At 50.9% G+C, this 20,314-nt stretch overlaps 7 protein-coding genes across 7 annotated transcripts; 6 read left to right on the forward strand and 1 right to left on the reverse strand.

Moving 5' to 3' along the window:
* Positions 1-1,282: 1,282 nt before the first annotated feature.
* htz1 (histone H2AZ) lies at positions 1,283-2,591 on the reverse strand. The gene is made up of 3 exons (XM_025689628.1): positions 2,286-2,591; positions 1,862-1,931; positions 1,283-1,778 (listed from the first exon to the last, which is right to left on the reverse strand). The coding sequence occupies exons 1-3, from the start codon at positions 2,382-2,384 to the stop codon at positions 1,531-1,533; spliced, it is 417 nt and encodes a 138-aa protein (XP_025542704.1). The 5' UTR covers positions 2,385-2,591; the 3' UTR covers positions 1,283-1,530.
* Positions 2,592-3,249: 658 nt separating this feature from the next.
* On the forward strand, positions 3,250-4,313 carry BO79DRAFT_207603 (PHO88 family protein). Its single transcript, XM_025682209.1, has 3 exons — positions 3,250-3,368; positions 3,472-3,632; positions 3,689-4,313. Exons 1-3 carry the CDS (start codon positions 3,352-3,354, stop codon positions 4,072-4,074), a joined length of 564 nt encoding a protein of 187 aa, XP_025542705.1. The 5' UTR covers positions 3,250-3,351; the 3' UTR covers positions 4,075-4,313.
* Positions 4,314-6,114: 1,801 nt separating this feature from the next.
* gpdA (glyceraldehyde 3-phosphate dehydrogenase GpdA) lies at positions 6,115-7,865 on the forward strand. The gene is made up of 8 exons (XM_025682210.1): positions 6,115-6,162; positions 6,281-6,305; positions 6,385-6,420; positions 6,480-6,493; positions 6,595-6,658; positions 6,733-7,417; positions 7,473-7,643; positions 7,703-7,865. The coding sequence occupies exons 2-8, from the start codon at positions 6,294-6,296 to the stop codon at positions 7,729-7,731; spliced, it is 1,011 nt and encodes a 336-aa protein (XP_025542706.1). The 5' UTR covers positions 6,115-6,162; positions 6,281-6,293; the 3' UTR covers positions 7,732-7,865.
* Positions 7,866-8,789: 924 nt separating this feature from the next.
* Positions 8,790-12,056, forward strand: hdaA (histone deacetylase hdaA). The gene is made up of 15 exons (XM_025679400.1): positions 8,790-9,485; positions 9,549-9,837; positions 9,887-9,900; positions 9,956-10,094; positions 10,143-10,255; positions 10,303-10,430; positions 10,480-10,690; positions 10,734-10,845; positions 10,890-10,937; positions 10,995-11,058; positions 11,104-11,196; positions 11,246-11,331; positions 11,382-11,461; positions 11,509-11,615; positions 11,668-12,056. Exons 1-15 carry the CDS (start codon positions 8,840-8,842, stop codon positions 11,938-11,940), a joined length of 2,403 nt encoding a protein of 800 aa, XP_025542707.1. The 5' UTR covers positions 8,790-8,839; the 3' UTR covers positions 11,941-12,056.
* Positions 12,057-13,176: 1,120 nt separating this feature from the next.
* Positions 13,177-13,778, forward strand: BO79DRAFT_207605 (putative BYS1 domain protein). The gene has a single exon (XM_025682211.1). The coding sequence runs from the start codon at positions 13,229-13,231 to the stop codon at positions 13,706-13,708; it is 480 nt and encodes a 159-aa protein (XP_025542708.1). The 5' UTR covers positions 13,177-13,228; the 3' UTR covers positions 13,709-13,778.
* Positions 13,779-15,187: 1,409 nt separating this feature from the next.
* BO79DRAFT_140711 (a-pheromone processing metallopeptidase Ste23) lies at positions 15,188-18,573 on the forward strand (the record flags this gene model as incomplete). The annotated part of the gene is made up of 2 exons (XM_025678230.1): positions 15,188-15,418; positions 15,493-18,573. 2 exons carry the CDS (start codon positions 15,188-15,190, stop codon positions 18,571-18,573), a joined length of 3,312 nt encoding a protein of 1,103 aa, XP_025542709.1.
* A 437-nt stretch (positions 18,574-19,010) lies between these two features.
* Positions 19,011-20,260, forward strand: BO79DRAFT_189688 (cleavage and polyadenylation specificity factor subunit 5; the record flags this gene model as incomplete). Its single annotated transcript, XM_025680682.1, has 4 exons — positions 19,011-19,051; positions 19,129-19,380; positions 19,448-19,695; positions 19,776-20,260. 4 exons carry the CDS (start codon positions 19,011-19,013, stop codon positions 20,066-20,068), a joined length of 834 nt encoding a protein of 277 aa, XP_025542710.1. The 3' UTR covers positions 20,069-20,260.
* Positions 20,261-20,314: the final 54 nt, after the last annotated feature.

Here is a 20,314-nt window from a genome sequence, read left to right on the forward strand (position 1 = left end):
ATGGAGCCCCTGTGATAGTGGGAGTGGAGGAATTGACGGAACGTTGTCGGCATACCACATCGTATGCAATGTGGCTGTTGCCGAGGACGGGTCATTCATTCTCTTTACAATTTTTCAATTCCCTGACCTGCAGGTGTAATTCAAAAAACTTGATGACTTGCATGGCGTGCGTTAGGGGAGATACAGTGGCGAATTGAATGGGCGGGTATTTGCATTCTTTGCAGCTTCTTGGAGGGGGAGAGTTTTGCCTGTGGGTATCTTTTCTAGGGATGAGAATGCCCGGGCAACTATCTAGGTGGACAAATGACAACTCTTGCAATATTGTCCGACTTGATGACGTCTCATGATTTATCCCTTTTCCCGACGGCGGTCTGGCCGGATTATATTTCCCTTGCCATTAGGTGGGCTCATCACCCTCTTCCCTTATCTACCTTGCCATTCAGATCGCCATACCTCCCTTCCACTTACTAGCTGTTGTTTTTCTGTATTTATATACATTGTTGACTCTCTCCATCCCCTTTTCTCTCCTTCACCCTCACAGATCAGTTTACTCACCTTCAGTTGTTGTTTTCATCATGGTCGCTTCGGGACTTACTAGACTGTAGTATAGCATAGTTATATAGTACTAGGTATAGAGACGTCATTCATTCACTTCCAATGCACAATCGCATCCGTGTTTCGGTTCAATTAGTAGTAGTAGTACTACTACTACTAGTAACAAGTAGCGTTTCAATATATGTATGTAGATCACTCTGAAACTACTTATCAACTTAACTAGTACTAGTAACGCGAAGTGTTGGATATGATATCAGGCGTGAATATATACGTACTATGATAGTACTAGTGGTCATTTCATATAAACTGGTTCAAGTAAGTATTCTTACTAAGGTAGTTAAAGATCTACTTGCTCGACAATACACATGTAGTTCGACTGCTATTATATCACACCCACCCATTTCTTTTGAGTATCAGCAGGGTAGGGATGAATGGGTCAGTCACATAGAAGGAAGAAAAGAAGATAATGGAAGGCGGTGAATAAGGTAGACTCGTACAGACCCGTTGATATTAGAGAAAATAGAGAGTACAGAAACATAAAGGGGTAAAAATGTAAAGAAAAGAAAGGTCATGGAAATAAATAAATAAATAATAACTTTCCCACTACCGAAACATATCCCCTTTTTCCCATTACAGCGCCCTTGGAAAATTTGACATGAAACACGGAATACACACAAAAGACATCAAGCTGTCAGGGGAGATAAAATAATAATAGTAAAATAAAAGATTGGGGGAAAGCAAGGAAGAACTTGGAAAATAATCATCTCGAGCTTCGCAGCGTCACGAGAATAAAAGGCGGGCTTTTTTGTTCGTCAGAAGGACGTGACCTGATTTCCCTGCCTCCCTGTTCGGGCGTGATTTTGCAGAGGGTGGAAGTAGCATCATGATCACAATAAAGAACCCGTTCCTAGCTTTTTTCCCTTTAACGATCATTCAATCACCAAACGCCGGAGTTCGTCGGGTATCCACCATCATTTAAGCCTCGGTCTTGCTCTTCTTCTTTTGCTCCACCTTCAGCAGGAGCGCGCGGTTGATGCGCGGCAGAACACCTCCGAAGGCAATAGTGGCGCGGATCAGGGTGTCCAACTCCTCATCACCACGGATGGCGAGCTGCAGATGACGCGGGGTGATACGCTTGACTTTGAGATCCTTGGCAGCGTTTCCGGCCAATTCGAGGACTTCCGCAGTCAGATATTCGAGAACAGCGGTGACATACACGGCGGCTGCGATCGGGATTTGTCAGCATGGTTGAAAGAGAAGACAAAGGAAGGTGCGCCTTCTGTAGGCTTGGATAAATGGGTCGTACCTTTGGCGCCAACGCGCATCTTGTTCTGGGTGTTGTTCTTCAAAAAGCGCTTAACACGACCGCAAGGGAACTGTGATTGAAGGATACTGTCAGCGACCGGGACTGATGATAGTAGATAGGCATGAATGTGTGAAGTGAAGCTTTGATGTGAAGGTGGATACGGGAGGGATCGTGACCGCCACCCCTCTCAACCCAGTCGCCTGAACCGCGACAAGCCGTTGCGATATAGCTCTTGAAGGGATTATGTTCGATATAAGAAAGCTATACGCGTGCTTTTGCGAACATAAAGCCGATCGCGAGGGGCAAAGGAGGCAAAAAGCAAAATCCCACGCCATAACGGTTTCAGTGGTATGTCGCCGCCAGACGCCATGGGATGGATCAAATGTCATATGTCTGCAGGGAGAAAAAAAGGACGAATACGGACCTGCAGACCAGCCTTTGCGCTGTGGGACTTCTGGCTCTTCCCCGCAGAGTCCTTGGAGCCGGCCTTTCCACCGATAGACTTTCCCTTTCCACCAGGCATTTTGCAAAAGCGTCGAGATTTGGGGCCGCAGGGGCGAAAATGTCGCGTCAGTCGAGTATTGGAAGTGGTAGAACGTGATGGTGGATGTTGGTGCGATCCGATGCAGCACAAGCACGCGCGTTGTTGATGGATGAAGGAGTCAGAAATGTCAGAGCCATCCTGGTCGCTAAAGACGGGCGTCGACCGTCGAGTGGCGCTAGTCCGTTTCGGGAAACCTGCTCAGCTTCCATCCACGGAGATGTCATAACGGGCGAGGTGGTTGTTGGTCGCCCTTGCAAAGGCAGCGATGTACAAGCTTCAAGTCCTTGTATCTTGTCACAATCCCGAGAAAGACTTTCAGCCAAAGCACCGATGACCTCGCTTTATCGGGCGCATGGAGCTGGGGCTGAGCGTCCACGCCATTGCTGGGTAGAGTCACTCAGTAGTCGAATCCCCAAATGCCAGACATACCACACTTGTGAGCAAATATAATTGCATCAATATACTTGCACCAGTGGGTCTAATCGGCGGAGAGAGGACATAGAGACTCTGAAACCGTAACGTGGGGGGTTTGCACACGTTCGTAGCGATATAACAGAGGTTGGCAGGAGAGTGTGCAGACCATGATAGTTGCTCGCCGGATTATCTAAGCAACCAGGTGATCTGTGCCTTTTGCCTTGTCCGGGGGATTTTATGCCTCAGGCTGCAGTAGACCTTGAACCGCCGAATCAGGTAATAAACCTGCTTATCACTTGCTTATCGCCGCTATCTTCCCTCACGCCTTACACTGATACGGCTAAGCCAAGAGAGGTCAAGAGCAAGCACGTGATCCTCACTATCTGGACAGCTGTCCGACTTCCCCGGGGCTCCAGTTCCGCAGTTCGAAGTTTCTGTCCTTGCGCACGCGTTCCCCATCCTCCCCAGTTTCACATCATCGTGTGCTGCTCCTCACTTCTCAAGGCTCCCTAGTCCCAGTACTACCGGCAAGATGGTGTCTCCTCAAGTGTAAGTGATTCCTGCGTTATTCTGCACGCGACTCAAACGACCATGGTCTGCCATGTCGTGATGCTACTCGGGGAATAATACTGACATGTCGCCTGTCTTGCAGTACCAACCTGGCCATCATCGTGGTGATGATGCAGCTGGCGAAGAAGGTTCCCTTCGAGGACCCCGATGTCCTTATGCTGGTCCGTGGCATGTACATCCTGTCCAATGTGATCATTCTGGCAGTGTATCTGTACACTCAGTCGAAGATCAACAAAAAGAATGGTATGCTTTCTATTCAGTCTTCATTAAGCTACAGTCCTCTAATACTCTATGATCAGATCTGACTACCCTGAAATACGTGGAGCCTTCTCCTATGGGTAGCGGCGAGGAGCCCAAGCCGGTCACCACTACCAACATGGAGTACGACAAGGGACAGCTGCGCCAGCTGATGAGGAGCCAGCTGATGGGTGTGGGTATGATGGGTGTGATGCACCTTTACTTCAAGTACACCAACCCTCTCCTGATCCAGTCCATCATCCCCCTCAAGGGTGCCTTCGAGTCGAACCTGGTCAAGATCCACGTCTTCGGCAAGCCTGCGACCGGTGACCTCCAGCGCCCCTTCAAGGCCAACAACAGCTTCCTGAACCAGGGCCAGATCAAGAGCGACAAGGCCTCCGTTGAGAACGCGGAGAAGAACTGGAGGGGTGGTGTCAAGGAGGAGTAAGGTGACAGATTCTGGGGAAGGAGCGCGAGAGACATTGCTAGGCCTTGCCTCCTGTGTATTTATAGATGTGGTTTCAATGGAGTGAGCGCGAATTCACCTTGGATTTGCGCATTTCTGGCTTCACACTGGCTTTCTTGGCTGCTGTGATGGGAGACTTTTTATGACTATGCATGTTGTCGATATCATTCGCAATGACCGCTTACTATCAATATAATAGAACCACGTCAGTGGTGACCTCATGTCCTATATTCTCCCATGTCGCAGCATGAGTCAAGGGGCGAATAGATAATTAGAAATCCCTGATCGCTATGGCTTCCCAACCAGGTAGGAGCGGACACGATGATGAGTGGCGAAGTACCTGCCGATGCTTTGTTGTCTCACGGCTTGCGTCTCCTGACATACCAACATCGGTGGCCGGTGAAGACAATGAAGGCATTTCTAAGCAATACGGGCTGTGGCCACACGGTGTCACTTGCTCGAAGTAACCTGGTGCATTTACCCCATGTAAGGCTGGAGGCTGGATGGGGCCACTTTTCAGCAATATGTAGAAAGTACTAGAACCATCTTCCGGTCTCCGCGACCCTGGACATTGACACGCCAGCATGATCATGAAACCCGAGTCAAACCAGAGCCGTTTGGAGTTGTGTTACACTCCCAAGTCATGGATGTCGCCAATTGAATAAATCCGAGCACACCGATGTGGCGTGCAATTATACTTAGTATGTAGGGACAAACCTTGGTGCGCGGCCTTTAGGCGGCCATAGATAGTTATGCTACGGTACCACTGATGTTATTGTACCGAAAAGAAAGAAAAGTCCCAGCCAGTTAATTCCCAAATCAAAGCCACATGCATCCGTTATCATGCATCTGACATATCGGATTCGTCCATTTGGTTTGAAGTATTTGGAAGAGGCCAGAGCATCACCGACATGGGTACCCTCAGCAATAATATGTATGCATTATGCCCCCCCCCCCCCATGGATCCGTAGCTTTCAAGCAATTAGACGCGCGCCCGGCCGAATGAGATGAACCGTTGGAGCCATCATCCCACTCATCCCGCTCCAAAAAGGAGAGAAAAAAAAAATATGACCAAGCGCGTGATGACCGGTGAGGACTCCGGTGAATTGATTTGGGTGACGGGAGAGACCCAAGAGGGGCCAGAATACTAAGAATGGGGAAGGAGTAGGTACCGCCTTTGGGGTCCAGCCACGCGACTCCAACATGGAGGGGTACTGGACTAACGTTATTCCATCACCGGGATCACGGGCCGAAAGCGGCAAGGCCGGCACTGCCCCTCTTTTTGGGTTGGAAGAGTAGTTAGTAGTTAGCAGTATTTTCTGGAGTGAATAATAATAATAATAATAATAACAACTGACTACCTAGTAAATACTACTACTATGGTATATGACTCTACTCCGTATGGATGGGCCGATTCTATTACATCATCTCATCCCGTCCAATTCCTCGCCTCCGCGGCAGTCTACGGGTAGGATCGTAACAAAAACCCGGGGGATAGACCCGTTGTCCCGAGCTGGAGTTCCGTATAACCTAGGTAGTAGGTATCAATTGAACCCGACGAACTGGCAAAATATTCTCGAGAATCGAGATAGTGAAGGGTGAGTACCCGGCGTGATGGAGGGGGAACACGCTCATTGGTCGGTACGGCAGCTGCCGAGGGGGAGCAGGAGATCCAAATATCGTGAGTCTCCTGCTTTGCCCGGTGTATGAAACCGGAAAGGGCTGCTGGGGAACTGGGGAGCGGCGCAAGCCGGGAATCCCAGCTGACAATTGACCCATCTTCATGCCGTGGCAGAGCTCAGGTAGCTTTTGCCCCGTCTGTCTCCCCGGTGTGCGCATTCGACTGGGCGCGGCATCTGTACCTCCTCCAGGAGCGGAGGACCCAGCAGAAGGCCTGATCTGGTCGTTGCGTCAGTCCTGAGGTTCCCTCCCCCTCTACCCTTTTTCTACTTCCCCTCCCCCGCCGCTGAACTTTTCCTTCCTCCCTTTTACTTTCTCTCTTCTTCTTCTTCTTCTTCATCCATCCTCTCCTCATCACATCTGTCCTCTTTCCATCCAATTCATCTCCAAGTGAGTCTTCCCCCAAGCTATCTGGCTTTGCATATTTCACATCATCTCCCTCTCTGCCAGCTTCCCCTCCTCTCATTACATCACGAAGCTTTGACTGACCTATTACCCCGCCGAACAGACACATTTACACAATGGCTCCCAAGGTACGCCAACGACTTACCAGGCGTGGTTCAGCTATCTACCAGCCTGATGATCTTGTATACTGACATCAATGCCATTTAGGTCGGTATCAACGGCTTCGGTCGTATCGGACGTATCGTAAGTTGCTCTTCCCTCATTACTGCTTCCGGGTGGTAGAGACTAACATGAGTGTACAGGTCTTCCGTAACGCGTGAGTACCGTCTTTCACCGTAACTCGATGCGTCCTATCTGGGACCCATGGAGTCTAATCGACATTGCGAGAACGTTATACTGACATGTTTGGCTGCACAGCATCAACCACGGCGAGGTTGACGTCGTTGCTGTCAACGACCCCTTCATCGAGACCCACTATGCTGTACGTTCTGCCTCATGCCTTGTCTGCTACATATCAACAAGAAGCAAGTGGCTAACGAAGTGAATCTGCAATAGGCCTACATGCTCAAGTACGACAGCACCCACGGCCAGTTCAAGGGCACCATCGAGACCTACGAGGAGGGTCTGATCGTCAACGGCAAGAAGATCCGCTTCTTCGCTGAGCGTGACCCCGCTGCCATCCCCTGGGGTACCACCGGCGCTGACTACATCGTCGAGTCCACTGGTGTTTTCACCACCCAGGAGAAGGCCGCCGCTCACTTGAAGGGTGGTGCCAAGAAGGTCGTCATCTCTGCTCCTTCCGCTGATGCCCCCATGTTCGTCATGGGTGTCAACAACACCTCCTACACCAAGGACATCAACGTCCTCTCCAACGCCTCTTGCACCACCAACTGCCTTGCTCCCCTCGCCAAGGTCATCAACGACAAGTTCGGCATCGTTGAGGGTCTCATGACCACTGTCCACTCCTACACCGCTACCCAGAAGGTCGTCGATGCCCCCTCCAGCAAGGACTGGCGTGGTGGCCGTACTGCGGCCCAGAACATCATCCCCTCCTCCACCGGTGCTGCCAAGGCTGTCGGCAAGGTCATCCCCACCCTTAACGGCAAGCTCACTGGTATGGCCATGCGTGTGCCCACCTCCAACGTCTCCGTTGTCGACTTGACCTGCCGCCTCGAGAAGGCCACCAGCTACGACGAGATCAAGAAGGCCCTCAAGGATGCTTCCGAGAACGAGCTCAAGGGTGAGTTTCTACGTTAAAATGACACCGTCTGGTTCGATAACTAATCCTTTTACAGGCATCCTCGGCTACACTGAGGACGACATCGTCTCCTCCGACCTGAACGGTGACGACCACTCCTCCATCTTCGATGCCAAGGCCGGTATCGCCCTTAACTCCAACTTCGTCAAGCTCGTCTCCTGGTACGACAACGAGTGGGGTTACTCCCGCCGTGTTGTCGACCTCATTGGTAAGGACATCTTATTCTCTGCTCAGATATCTGTGACATTTTACTAACCTTTCTTCTAGCCTACATCTCCAAGGTTGACTCCCAGTAGGAATCAGGACGGCAAGCTGAATTCAGAAGTGTGCTGTGAGTGAGACTGATTGCCGAGCGCAGACGACTCTCGCGGAACCGTGTGTATGGGGAAGCTTGAGAAGGTCTTACCTCCTAGCGTAAAAGCTCATGATGACGTACAATTTAATGAAATGATACAATGTTCATATTTCACGTTCAAAATTCCGGCCTTGGTCAGCACGTAAGATGTCCACGACGGCATACTAATTTCGTAGGGAGAGGCCTGGTAGCATTGGCAATGTAGTAGTTCTCAGCATGCACCGGTTGATAACGTCGGCCCCAGATGCAATGCTGCGGTGGTGACTAAGCTCTGCAGTGAATTGGAATGCGTATGCTTGATCGACTTCGGCGAGCCGCGGCATTTTCTCGGCGGTTTTTAGCGGTGCAAGAAGGATGATACCTCGGGCTTTTGGTCCATGCCACATCCCAGTCATTGCAGATTTTCGTCACCTCCTTCAAGAAACAAAACGAGCTCCATATCCCCTTCTTGAGGGTTCACTTGGTACTTTTGGGTGGACCGAGGGGTGTCTGCGGCCATCCAAGTCACGTGGAGGGCAGCTCGACCACGGATTTTAGAGCTACATTGATCCAAGACTCCTGGACCAGATCTCCTATGCTGGTGTGCGCGTTGCGGTGACTACCGTACCAACAGCCACCCGTGGCCCTTTTAGACTTGGCCTCAAGTTGTATTTTGCGACGCTTTCACTTTCTTCTGATACGGCCTGGTCCTCCTTGCATTGGTCGTTGTCGCGGCTGAGCCTCTGAGCTTCGGACCTAGTACTATCTACTAGTTCCCTTGTTTTGTGCTCTCTCAACTCTCCATACAGCGACCTCGGTTCTGCTTGTGTGCTGGTTCGCAAGGCTCCAACCCCGACCAACTTAGTCTAATCTCTTACTTATCTCTCACTTGTCTGCCACCTGTGCCTTGGGTCATCTGCATTCGTCGTATTCCCGGTGTTACTTTTGAGCGGAACTCCACCGTCTAGTGAACATTATCTGATTCTAATCTGCGCATTTGACCATGACATTTGCGCACTGGTAAATCATCAGTCAGGAAGAAACTAGGCGCTCTCACACATCCAATATCCATGGCAATGGATGAGGACGAAGACACCGTCATGGGAGAGGCAGGCTCCCACCACCCCACCTCTGTTTCTTCACATCAATGGCCAAGCAATGGGCCCAGCAGCCAGGGTGCTGGCCAGCTCAATGGTAGCTCGGATCCATCTATTGCACCGCCATTGCTGGGTCCGACCATGAAGCTGCCGTTGTCTGTACACTCGGGAGACCCGAGGCCTGAGAACACAGCATCGGCAGAAGATCAGGGAGTATCGCCACCTAAAAGCCTGCCCAAGTCAGACTCTGGCGACGCCACTACTGAAGACTTTGACAAGCAAGATAGTCTTGTCGAGGACAACTCGGATTGGTCTGATGAGGATACTGTAGCCCGCACTGGGCTTCCCATCGCCTCACTTCCTTCTGGGTTATGTTATGACGTTCAGATGCGTTATCACTGTGAAGTGCGGCCAACAGCGGACGTTCATCCAGAGGATCCGCGACGCATCTACTACATTTACAAGGAACTTTGTCGAGCGGGACTAGTCGATGATCCCGAATCGTGCCGTCCGCTTGTCTCACGACCGCTGAAGCGCATCAATGCTCGCAATGCTACTGAAGCGGAGATCTCGCTGATTCATACGCCTGACCATTTTGCATTCGTAGAAAGCACAAAAGGTAGACCTATGTTCATTGTCTTTCAGGTTCTGGTTCATGTTCTGGTTCTCTAACGGTTAACAGACATGTCTGATGATGAGCTCATTGCATTGGAACACACACGTGACTCGATATACTTCAATAAATTGACATTTGCATCATCGATTCTGTCAGTTGGAGGCGCGATTGAGACATGCTTGGCTGTTGCAACCCGGAAGGTCAAGAACGCCATTGCGGTGATCCGGCCTCCGGGGCATCATGCCGAGCACGACAAAACTATGGGATTTTGTCTGTTCAATAATGTCTCCGTAGCAGCCCGTGTTTGTCAGAATCGACTGGGTGATAGCTGCAGAAAGATTTTGATTCTCGACTGGTATGCTTAGCCCTTTTCACTTCAATCTGCGGAGATACTGACCGACTAGGGACGTGCATCACGGTAATTAGGGGCTCATATTACGCATGAAATGAAAGCATCTGACTCACTCTTCTAGGAAATGGTATTCAAAAAGCTTTCTATGATGACCCTAATATCCTATACATCTCACTCCATGTGTATCAGGATGGGAAATTCTATCCTGGAGGGGAAGAAGGTGACTGGGATCACTGTGGCGAAGGCCCGGGTGTTGGAAGGTAGGCTGCTAGATTTCTGTTATGCGAAAACTTGTCTGACATCTTCAGAAACGTGAATATACCCTGGCCGAGCCAAGGAATGGGCGATGGTGACTATATGTATGCTTTTCAACAAGTTGTCATGCCAATTGCTCATGAGTTCAACCCGGACCTTGTCATCGGTACGTAAGGACTCGAGTAGTGGGTGTGTATCTCTAACATGGATCAGTTGCCTCTGGGTTTGATGCGGCTGCAGGCGACGAGCTTGGTGGATGTTTCGTTACACCTTCGTGCTACGCTCACATGACACACATGCTCATGACGCTTGCTAATGGCAAGGTTGCTGTTTGTCTCGAGGTATGCGCACACAGAGGTCGTTGAGAATTGTAGGCTAACCAAATGATAGGGTGGTTATAACTTTAGGTCTATCTCCAAGTCAGCACTCGCTGTCACAAAGACGCTGATGGGAGACCCGCCGGACCGACTTCATACCACTTCACCCTCAGCTCTGGCCACCACAACTGTACGGCGTGTGATGATGGTCCAGTCGCATTACTGGCACTGCATGTACCCTAAAGGACCTCCTCAGGATGGGCTCTTCACCGATAGGCTTCATGGTAAGATCCCGCACCCCTTACCCGGCAATACTAACTTCTGCAGATGTTATACGCGCTTACCAGTCAAAACAACTTTACGACAACTACAAGCTCACATCTCTCTTCATATATCGTACTGCCATCTCCCGGTCTTTCGAAAATCAGGTTCTAGCAAGGTAAGTAGAACCACAACGAGTTTGGCTCCGCTAACTCCATGCAGCCCCAACTATCACCAACCCGTGCCACTTGTAGTGATATTTCATGATCCGTGAGTTCGCTGCCGATGAATTGTCGGCAAATCAAGCGTTTAGTTAACCATACGCAGTCCTGAGATCATGGGTTTGCCCCATCCGGTCACCAACAAGTTGGAAGCCCATAACTGCTGGCTGGTATGTGTCTGCGCCATAATATTGCACATATGCTGACAGTAGTAGGCTGATGTCATGAAGGAATACATTGGGTGGACTGTCAGCAAGGGGTATGCAGTCATCGATGTTAATATCCCTAAGCATGTGACGATCGATCCTGTAAGCTCGGTGACTATATCAGCTGTTGAATGAGTACTGATCCATACAGTCATCCGGTAAATATGAGGAAGAAGACGAAAATCGGCCCACAGCTACTGAGGAACTGGCGGGCTACCTGTGGGATAATTATATTGAGTTAGTGATGCCGAGATTATCAACAGGCAGCCTGAAACTGACAATTGCAGACCGAGCGAGGCCACCGAAATCTTCTTCATGGGCGTAGGGAATGCTTTCTACGGAGTAGCCAACCTACTGATCAACCGAGGTGAGTTATTTTGCTCGAAAAGGAGGCAGCGGCTGATGTGTAAACAGAAACATTGTATAAACGTGTGAACAGTGTTGTTTCCTTCGTTGCCGAGAACCCGGTTCGCGCCATAGCCTCCCACACCCAGGTCTGGCTGTCGCGGTGGTACAAAGATGTAAGCCGACCGATCCCTTCAAATCCTTTCATTATATACTCACATCCACTAGAACTCCCTTGTCTTCGTCTCGCACACGCACGGCGTCTGGAACAACGTGGAGACTCGGCGCAAGCCATCCAAGCGCTACGGCCAGCTTGTCCAATCACCCAAAGCCAGTCTGAGTGAGATGCTCATGCACCACAAAGAGGAGGTATACCAATGGATCTCCGAGCGTGCGGACGTGCAAGATAGCGAGGAGACGGAGGATGAGAAGAAGCCCAAGTCGAAGAGCCGGTCCCCGACGAAAGAGAACCAGGCGGAGCCCCGTTCGGTGCCGAGCTAAGCGAGGTCTTAAGTCGAGTGCGCGCTGTAATTTTGTTTGTGTTGGATCTATGCATAGGTGGGAAGTTCGGTTGTGTCTTGGATGACCATTGCAATTGTTACCTAGTAGAGATGCAGGGTACTGGTTAAGCATACTTCATGATAAGGCATTCCGCTGTCGTTGTTCACATATCCCACACTAATTATAGGGTAGCCCTATAACTGAATTTGTTAGTGTGCCGGGCAGGAAGAACAGTTCTTCATCCCATCCATTGTAGTCCAGGCTGCCGCAGAACACCATAACCACATCCATCCAGAAACCCCTCATACAACAATAAATCCAACCCACGCAAGGCCTCCCATCAATATCATATTAATATATTCCGACTCCAAAACAATGCTATCTCACTCACTAACTAGAACCCACTGCAATACGAACAACCTGCAGACACACCCGCTGACTACTTAATCTCCTGCCAAGGAAACCCCATCCGATCATCCGAATCTCCGCAACCGAACTGAGACATACATGAGTAGTTCATCCATGACTCCTCCACAGCCGAATCTCATGATTGGATCGTGATACCTATTATGACTTACATCCGACATCACGCTGCTTATGTGCTTACTTATGCACCTGACCATGACATACACAATAGTAAATTTAGCCATAGGCATCTATCCCTCTCTCTCTCTCTCTCTCTCTCTCTCTCTCTCTCTCTCACATAATGTAACTCTAATGTCTCACGCACGAACCCCGCGGGGTAAGCCGCACTGCAATACTTCCTATAATTGCATATGTACGGATCGGACGGGACTGAAATGAGCCTCCTACACATTCTACTCAATGGTAAGATAAATGCAGGCTTAATCTATGGGACGCCTGAATATAAGCGGTGAGATGGAATCCATTGGTTGGGTTTTAGTCTAGGTCAGTTGATTCATTGAGGATTGCGCTTCGGTAATGTTCGATTGGAATAAATGTGGGTGTTATTATGGGGTGGTACTATACGCTGCCTAATGCATTTGGTGGTCTGCTAATGTACTTGGCAATGGGGATGGGGAGGAGATGTGAGACATTATGACCTATGCCTATGTCTTTGTTTTTGATAGGTGGGATGATTGTGTTTGCTATGATGTAGTTGCTATTATTCTCTTCTCTCCATGAATACAAGTAGCTATGTCTACAGACTAGAAAACCAATAGACATATAAACCACCCTTCCTCCCTCCATCCAAATCCTATCCCATCCAACCAACAATCCACACAACAACACCTCCCATCAAATCCACTCAAACCACTAAACCAAAATGCATCTCACCACCAAAACCTTCCTCTCCCTCCTCCCCCTCCTCCCCCTAACCACCGCCACTGGCTCCGCCATCGTGCAAAACAACTGCACCTCCCCGATCTACCTCTGGTCCGTGGGCGGTTCCGTCAGCAGCATGCAAACCATCGACCCGGGCTCCAGCTACAGCGAGACCTTCTACTACGATACGACCTCCGGCGGCGTCGCCCTGAAGATCACCACCACGGAGAACGGTCTGTACAGCGGCGCTCCGCAGACGGATTACGCCTACACTTTGGATACGTCCTCCGGTAACGTGTTTTATGATATCTCGGATGTCTATGGCGATCCGTTCTCGGGCAGTGTGGTTAGTCTCGTCTCGAGTGATCCTAGCTGCCAGAGTATTTGTTGGGCTGGGGGTGTGCCCCCTGCTGGAAGTGTTGTGAGGAGTTGTCAGGATGAGGCGGATGAGGTTCTGACGGTTTGTGCGGATAGTTGTTAGGTTGGGATGGATTGTTAGGTTGAGGGTGAGGGGGTTAGAGTGGCAAATCGAGAATCAGGGATGATTAGGGTAATTGGGGGTTTAATGTGATGTTGTTGTTTGTCTTGACTTGTGGATTGATTGTGGGATGTCTGGAGGAGTGTGTGTAGGTACTATGTCACTAGCTCAATCTATTTATTGTATGCCATGTCATGTTCATGGGGATTTAGTATAGAGTAGGGCAAGCTTATATTACATGATAGTAATTTTTTTTTTTTTTTTTTTTTTGGAAATTGAAAGCTGTGTCACGGTCCGGTACATATATAAATAAATATGAAGTAGTGAATATACGGTCTAGCTCTCAGTGAAGCATGCCTGTATGAGAGCCAATCAGTGTGCTGATGACGATATGGTAGGGCAAGATGGCTAATTTACTACAGGTATCCTCGCGTATTTGTTAATGTTTTTGTAGTTGCTGCATGCATCTATTTATGTAGTGAACAGGTGTTCGCCGTAGTCGACTAGATATACTCGATAAGAGGAAACAATGGAATTTAGGTGAAGATACTAGACAATTACCATTGAGCAACACGTAGAAGAGTTAATATTAGTTCACGGGAAAATTGTTATTACTTCGAGATTGAATCCTTGGACTCATGAATTTCAATGTAGACTGATAATTAAAATCTGCACTGGCATTGAAGATATCCAGCTGCGGAGTTGCCGAGGTATATATAGAAGCAGTAGTACTAGTAGTGACACTAATAGCCCCCAAGTGAAAGACCAGCTACCAGGAGTTGGCGTTGCAGTTCAATAAAGAAGCAGAATATCTTTAGAGATCAAACTCACATCACAGTAGTAAAAGAGTAACCAATTCACTGGCAAAGACAATATGCAATGAAGTACTATCCCACGTTGACCGCCTTATCGCGGGGCTTCACCGCCTAGTAAGCCCCAAGCCATGCATTGTGCATCGCCTCCCGCCGAGGAACCCACCGACAAGTCACTCTCCCTCCTTCGTGCCACAAGATATACTTCGACCATTGACCCCCGGTAATTGCCTCGCTTGCCCTTCACCTCTTCCTACGTGGCGTTCTGCTAACCCCCATTTGCTCTGTTTAGTTCTCAAACTGCTAATTTCAAATACGGGACTTCCCTTACCCCTTTCACTTTCACGCCGGCAACTTTCCCCAACACCGCCTGCGCCCCGAGCGGTGCTTCCCGGCAACCGATCCCTCCTTTCTCTGGATGCCTCCAAGGTCCCCTGCAACACGCCGCTTGTGGAACTCTCGAGTGCCTTTATATCTTCGCTCCCCAGCTTTTCGCGCCTTCTCTAAGTCAGGCGCCTCTGCGGCGATTGCCCCTCCTTCTATCTACCCCTCGCCACGCTTCCCCACACCGAACGAGCGCTACTCCTCATCTCCTGCCCTGCGCTCGTCTCTCGCCCTTGTCTCGCTTTCCCTCCCTTCCTGTGCTCGCCTCTTCTCTCATACCGCAACCATGGGATCTATCGAGCGCCTCGCTGAGCAGTTGGAGAAGCCCGAGCTCGATGATCGCTCCTATCGTGTCATTCGCCTGCCGAACAAACTAGAGGCTCTTCTCGTACATGATCCCGACACAGACAAGGCTAGTGCGGCCGTCAATGTCAATGTCGGCAACTTTTCAGACGCAGACGACATGCCGGGCATGGCGCATGCGGTAGAACATCTGCTTTTTATGGGAACGATGAAGGTAGGTGGTCACCCTCGGAATACGAGACCCCTTGTCCGTTTGGGCTTTTGCGGAAACATGTTAACTCTGTGTAGTATCCCAAGGAGAATGCCTACAATCAGTACCTAGCATCCAACTCCGGTTCCTCCAACGCCTATACCGCAGCCACCGAGACGAACTATTTCTTTGAGGTCGGTGCCACCACGGCTTCTACTGACGACACACCTAACGGCGCCAATGGAACATCGAACGGCACAGACACACCCGCAAAGCCGAACCACCCCACGTCTCCCCTGTATGGTGCTCTGGATCGCTTTGCGCAGTTCTTCGTAGAGCCCCTTTTCCTCGAGTCGACCTTGGACCGCGAGCTGCAGGCAGTAGATTCGGAAAATAAGAAGAACCTGCAGAGCGACCTGTGGCGGTTGATGCAATTGAACAAGAGTTTGTCCAACCCTGCCCACCCGTACCACCATTTCTCGACCGGGAACCTGCAGACTCTGAAAGAGGAGCCGCAAAAGCGGGGGCTGGAGGTCCGACAGGAGTTTATCAAATTCTACCAGGCGCACTATTCGTCCAACATCATGAAATTGGTGGTGTTGGGACGGGACTCTCTGGATGAAATGGAGCAGTGGGTGGGTGACTTGTTCAAGCATGTGAAGAACCAAGATCTTCCTCAGAACCGCTGGGACCACGTTCAACCTTGCCTACCGGAACATCTGGGCAAACAGATCTTCGCCAAACCAGTCATGGATATGCGCTCGCTCGACTTATACTTTCCCTTCATGGATGAAGAGTCGTTGTTCGAATCCCAACCAAGCCGTTATCTTAGCCATCTGATCGGCCATGAAGGTCCAGGCAGCATCCTGGCCTACATCAAAGCGAAGGGTTGGGCAAACGGCTTGTCCGCAGGTGTGATGCCTGTCTGCCCGGGCTCCGCCTTCTTCACCATCTCCGTTCGGCTGACTCCCGAGGGTCTGAAACAGTATCGTGAGGTCACCAAGGTGGTGTTTGAATACATCGGCATGATCAAGGAGCGCGAGCCCCAGCAGTGGATCTTCGATGAAATGAAGAACCTGGCCGAAGTCGAGTTCCGTTTCAAGCAAAAGTCCCCTGCCAGTCGCTTCACGAGTCGCCTCAGCAGCGTGATGCAGAAGCCTTACCCCAGAGAATGGCTTCTCAGCGGCAACCTTCTGCGGAAGTTCGAACCCGAGCTGGTCAAGAAGGCGTTGTCGTACCTGCGACCCGATAACTTCAGAATGGTGATTGTTGCCCAGGATTACCCCGGTGACTGGAACTGCCGTGAGAAATGGTACGGAACTGAGTACAAGGTCGAAGATATTCCGGAAGACTTCATGGACAGCATCCGCAAGGCTGCGGAGACCTCTCCCGAGAGTAGACTGTCCGAGCTCCACATTCCACACAAGAACGAGTTCGTTCCTACCAGGCTCACTGTGGAGAAGAAGGAGGTGTCTGAGCCGGCCAAGACCCCCAAGCTGATCCGTCATGATGACCATGTCCGATTGTGGTACAAGAAGGATGACCGTTTCTGGGTCCCCAAGGCGACTGTTCATGTCACCCTGAGGAATCCCCTGGCGTATGCTACCCCGGCAAATCTGGTCAAGACTAAGTTCTACTGCGAGCTGGTTCGCGACGCTCTGAACGAGTACTCCTACGACGCTGAGCTTGCGGGTCTGGACTATTCCTTGTCTGCCAGCCTCTTCGGCCTTGATATCTCAGTTGGCGGATACAATGATAAGATGTCGGTTCTCCTTGAAAAGGTGCTGACCAGTATGCGGGACCTGGTCATCAAACCGGATCGTTTCAACATCATCAAAGAGCGTATGACTCGGAATTACAAGAACGCAGAGTACCAGCAACCGTTCTATCAGGTTGGCGACTACACGCGCTACTTGACTGCCGAACGGACGTGGCTCAACGAGCAGTATGCCGCTGAGCTGGTACACATCGAGGCAGAGGACGTTTCATGCTTCTTCCCTCAACTTCTTCGCCAGAATCACATCGAGGTCCTGGCCCACGGTAACTTGTACAAGGAGGATGCGCTGCGCATGACCGACTTGGTGGAGTCGACTCTTCAGAGCCGTGCGCTGCCCGAATCGCAGTGGCACGTTCGACGCAACATGATCCTTCCCCCCGGCGCCAACTATGTCTACGAGCGTGCCCTGAAGGATCCCGCCAACGTTAACCACTGCATTGAATACTACCTGTTCGTTGGAAAGCTTGACGACGATGCTCTGCGGGCCAAGCTGCTGCTGTTTGCTCAGATGACGGATGAGCCTGCCTTTGACCAACTGCGGAGCAAGGAGCAGCTTGGTTATGTTGTCTGGAGTGGCGCCCGCTACTCTGCAACGACCATGGGTTACCGTGTGATCATCCAGAGTGAGCGCAATGCTGCTTATCTCGAGTCTCGCATCGACGCTTTCCTGACCGGTTTCGGGAAGAGTCTGGCGAACATGTCAGAGCAAGAGTTTGAGAGCCACAAGCGCAGTGTTATCAACAAGCGGCTGGAGAAGCTTAAGAACTTGAGCTCTGAGACCAATCGGTTCTGGTCCCATATCGGCTCGGAATACTTCGACTTCGTGCAGAACGAAAGTGATGCTGCGAATGTCCGGACGTTGACCAAGGCCGACCTCATCCAGTTCTACCAGCAATTCGTCTACCCCAAGTCCGCGACTCGGGCTAAGCTGGCGATTCACCTCAAAGCCCAGGCCGGTGCCCATGCGCACGCCACCAAGCCTGAGGAGCAGAAGGACCAGGTCGTTTCGTTCCTCGGCAAGCAGTTGGAGGCGGCTGGCTTCGCTGTTGACCAGGAACGTCTGAGCACTGCTTTTGCGACCGTCGACGTGTCGGGCGGCGACGAGGCTCAAATTCTGGCCACTCTGAAGGCGTTCCTCGAATCTGGCATGAGTCTCTCCGAGCAGCAGACCAAGCCCGTCATCGCGCAGATCGAAAGCAGCCTGGGCTTGCAATTGAAGCAAGCGGGCATCGAGGCTAAGAAGAGTGATGGAACAGTCCAGCCAGATGGCACGAACGGTGACCTCCAGCAGTCTACCTACATCAACAATGTCCCCGAGTTCAAGGCTCGTCTGGCCGTCAGTGCTGGACCCAGCCCGGTAACTGATCTGAGCGAATTCGAAGACTTTGACGCCAAGCTTTAGACTTCATGATTGAGTTGGATGTTGGGGCGGAAGTCCGTCGCATTGATAGACATGATGTTGTATTGTTGGGTTTGCATAGTTGGCGTGGGCTTGTTGCATGGGAGGGATGGGGCTGTGTTTGGGGTTAGGTTGTTATTTGAGTTAGATCTACTCTGATAAATGAGAATAGAATCAGCAAAGAATAAATCATATGATGATTCCACTATTACTCCTATGGAAGCTACACTGTAGACTTAAGACTAATAGACTCACACGGCGAGCATCGGGGCGGTCGAATGTTTTCGCGGGAGGGCCGCTCCGACGCCGAGCCCAGCTCCGCCATCATCGCCGATCCACCACCGAGAGCTCCAGCCGCTCTTGACTTCCTGGCTACGTATCCAGCATTCGACTCCTCCAGCCTGTTAACTCGCGGCGCATTGGCTTCCCCTGCGTTCACCATGTCGACCACCACCGCGACGGCGATCCAAAGCTCGCGCCCGTACGTCCTGCCACCGACCTAGCTCACTACCGCTTCCTTCTCCACGCATTCACCACTGACCATGTCCTGAATAATAGCCCCATCATCCCCAAAGACTTCTCCGCGCAACAACCCAAAACAATCCGCCTGTACCCCCTCTCCAACTACACATTCGGCACCAAGGAAACCCAACCGGAGGAGGATCCGTCCGTGCTGGCGCGTCTAAAACGTCTCGAGGAGCACTACGACCTACATGGCATGAGACGCACCTGCGAGGGTGTCCTCGTCTGCCACGAACACAACCATCCTCATGTGTTGATGCTGCAGATTGCCAACGCGTTTTTCAAGCTGTGCGTTTCCATACCATGTGGATTGTGAAGCTTCGTGCTTCTTACTTACATTGTTTTTGGTCTCTAGTCCCGGTGACTACCTCAACTTCGAAGACGACGAAGTCGAGGGCTTCAAGAAACGGCTCAATGAGCGTCTCGCGCCCGTCGGCTCGCAGTTCTCGGGCGAAGGCGTGAACGAAGACTGGGAGATTGGGGACACGTTGGCGCAATGGTGGAGGCCGAACTTTGAGACGTTCATGTACCCGTTCCTGCCGGGACATGTGACTCGGCCGAAGGAGTGCAAGAAGTTGTATTTCATTCAGTTGCCGAAGAAGAGTAAGAATTTCATCCCCCACATATGAATAACAGTGGCGGGTGAAAAGGGAAGAATGGTCTGATTAACATGTGTTGTGCAGAGGTCCTTTCTGTCCCGAAGAACATGAAGCTCCTCGCCGTCCCACTCTTCGAACTATACGACAACACGGCCCGGTATGGCCCGCAGCTCTCGGCCATCCCGCACTTGCTGTCGAGATACAACTTTGAGTTCGTCGATGAGAACGACAACGTGGTTGCCGCGACGCCGGGCACGCCCTTGCCGGATCATCAGATTCCCCGGACGAAGGTGCTGGCCGGGGACAGCGGTGATGGACAGGATGAGGGGATGACGGATTACCCATCTGGAGAGGGCGAGAATGGGGCTAGTGCGTAGTTGAGAGTATTGTCATGTCTTGAACTCAACCGGCATGAGCTGTTATTCCGATTATTCCCCGACGAAGGATGGCGGTGATGAGACAGTTCACCTGGCCGGATTGGATCGGACCCCTGCTGATCAGCTCGGGAATTTTTCCTCTTCCGAGGGTTGCTTCTCTCTTTCCTTTTTTTTTTTTTTTGTTTTTGTTTTCTCTTCTATGCTATGCAAAAGACGTGATGTGTGTCTGGTTGGCGTTCCAGGAGC

This window comes from Aspergillus costaricaensis (assembly GCF_003184835.1).
Source record: "Aspergillus costaricaensis CBS 115574 unplaced genomic scaffold BO79scaffold_6, whole genome shotgun sequence".
Classification (NCBI taxonomy): domain Eukaryota; kingdom Fungi; phylum Ascomycota; class Eurotiomycetes; order Eurotiales; family Aspergillaceae; genus Aspergillus; species Aspergillus costaricensis.

Coding starts and splice junctions, on each gene's coding strand:
- hdaA (XM_025679400.1), top strand. CDS start 8,840: ATGGCAATGGATGAGGACGAAGACACCGTCATGGGAGAGGCAGGCTCC. Junction 10,095..10,142: donor GAAGGCCCGGGTGTTGGAAG/GTAGGCTGCTAG, acceptor TGACATCTTCAG/AAACGTGAATATACCCTGGC. Junction 11,332..11,381: donor CTGTGGGATAATTATATTGA/GTTAGTGATGCC, acceptor TGACAATTGCAG/ACCGAGCGAGGCCACCGAAA.
- BO79DRAFT_207603 (XM_025682209.1), top strand. Junction 3,633..3,688: donor GAAGATCAACAAAAAGAATG/GTATGCTTTCTA, acceptor CTCTATGATCAG/ATCTGACTACCCTGAAATAC.
- BO79DRAFT_207605 (XM_025682211.1), top strand. CDS start 13,229: ATGCATCTCACCACCAAAACCTTCCTCTCCCTCCTCCCCCTCCTCCCC.
- gpdA (XM_025682210.1), top strand. Junction 6,659..6,732: donor TCATCGAGACCCACTATGCT/GTACGTTCTGCC, acceptor AATCTGCAATAG/GCCTACATGCTCAAGTACGA. Junction 7,644..7,702: donor CCGTGTTGTCGACCTCATTG/GTAAGGACATCT, acceptor CCTTTCTTCTAG/CCTACATCTCCAAGGTTGAC.
- htz1 (XM_025689628.1), bottom strand. CDS start 2,384: ATGCCTGGTGGAAAGGGAAAGTCTATCGGTGGAAAGGCCGGCTCCAAG. Junction 1,932..2,285: donor GCGCAAAGGCTGGTCTGCAG/GTCCGTATTCGT, acceptor CTTCAATCACAG/TTCCCTTGCGGTCGTGTTAA. Junction 1,779..1,861: donor GATGCGCGTTGGCGCCAAAG/GTACGACCCATT, acceptor TCCCGATCGCAG/CCGCCGTGTATGTCACCGCT.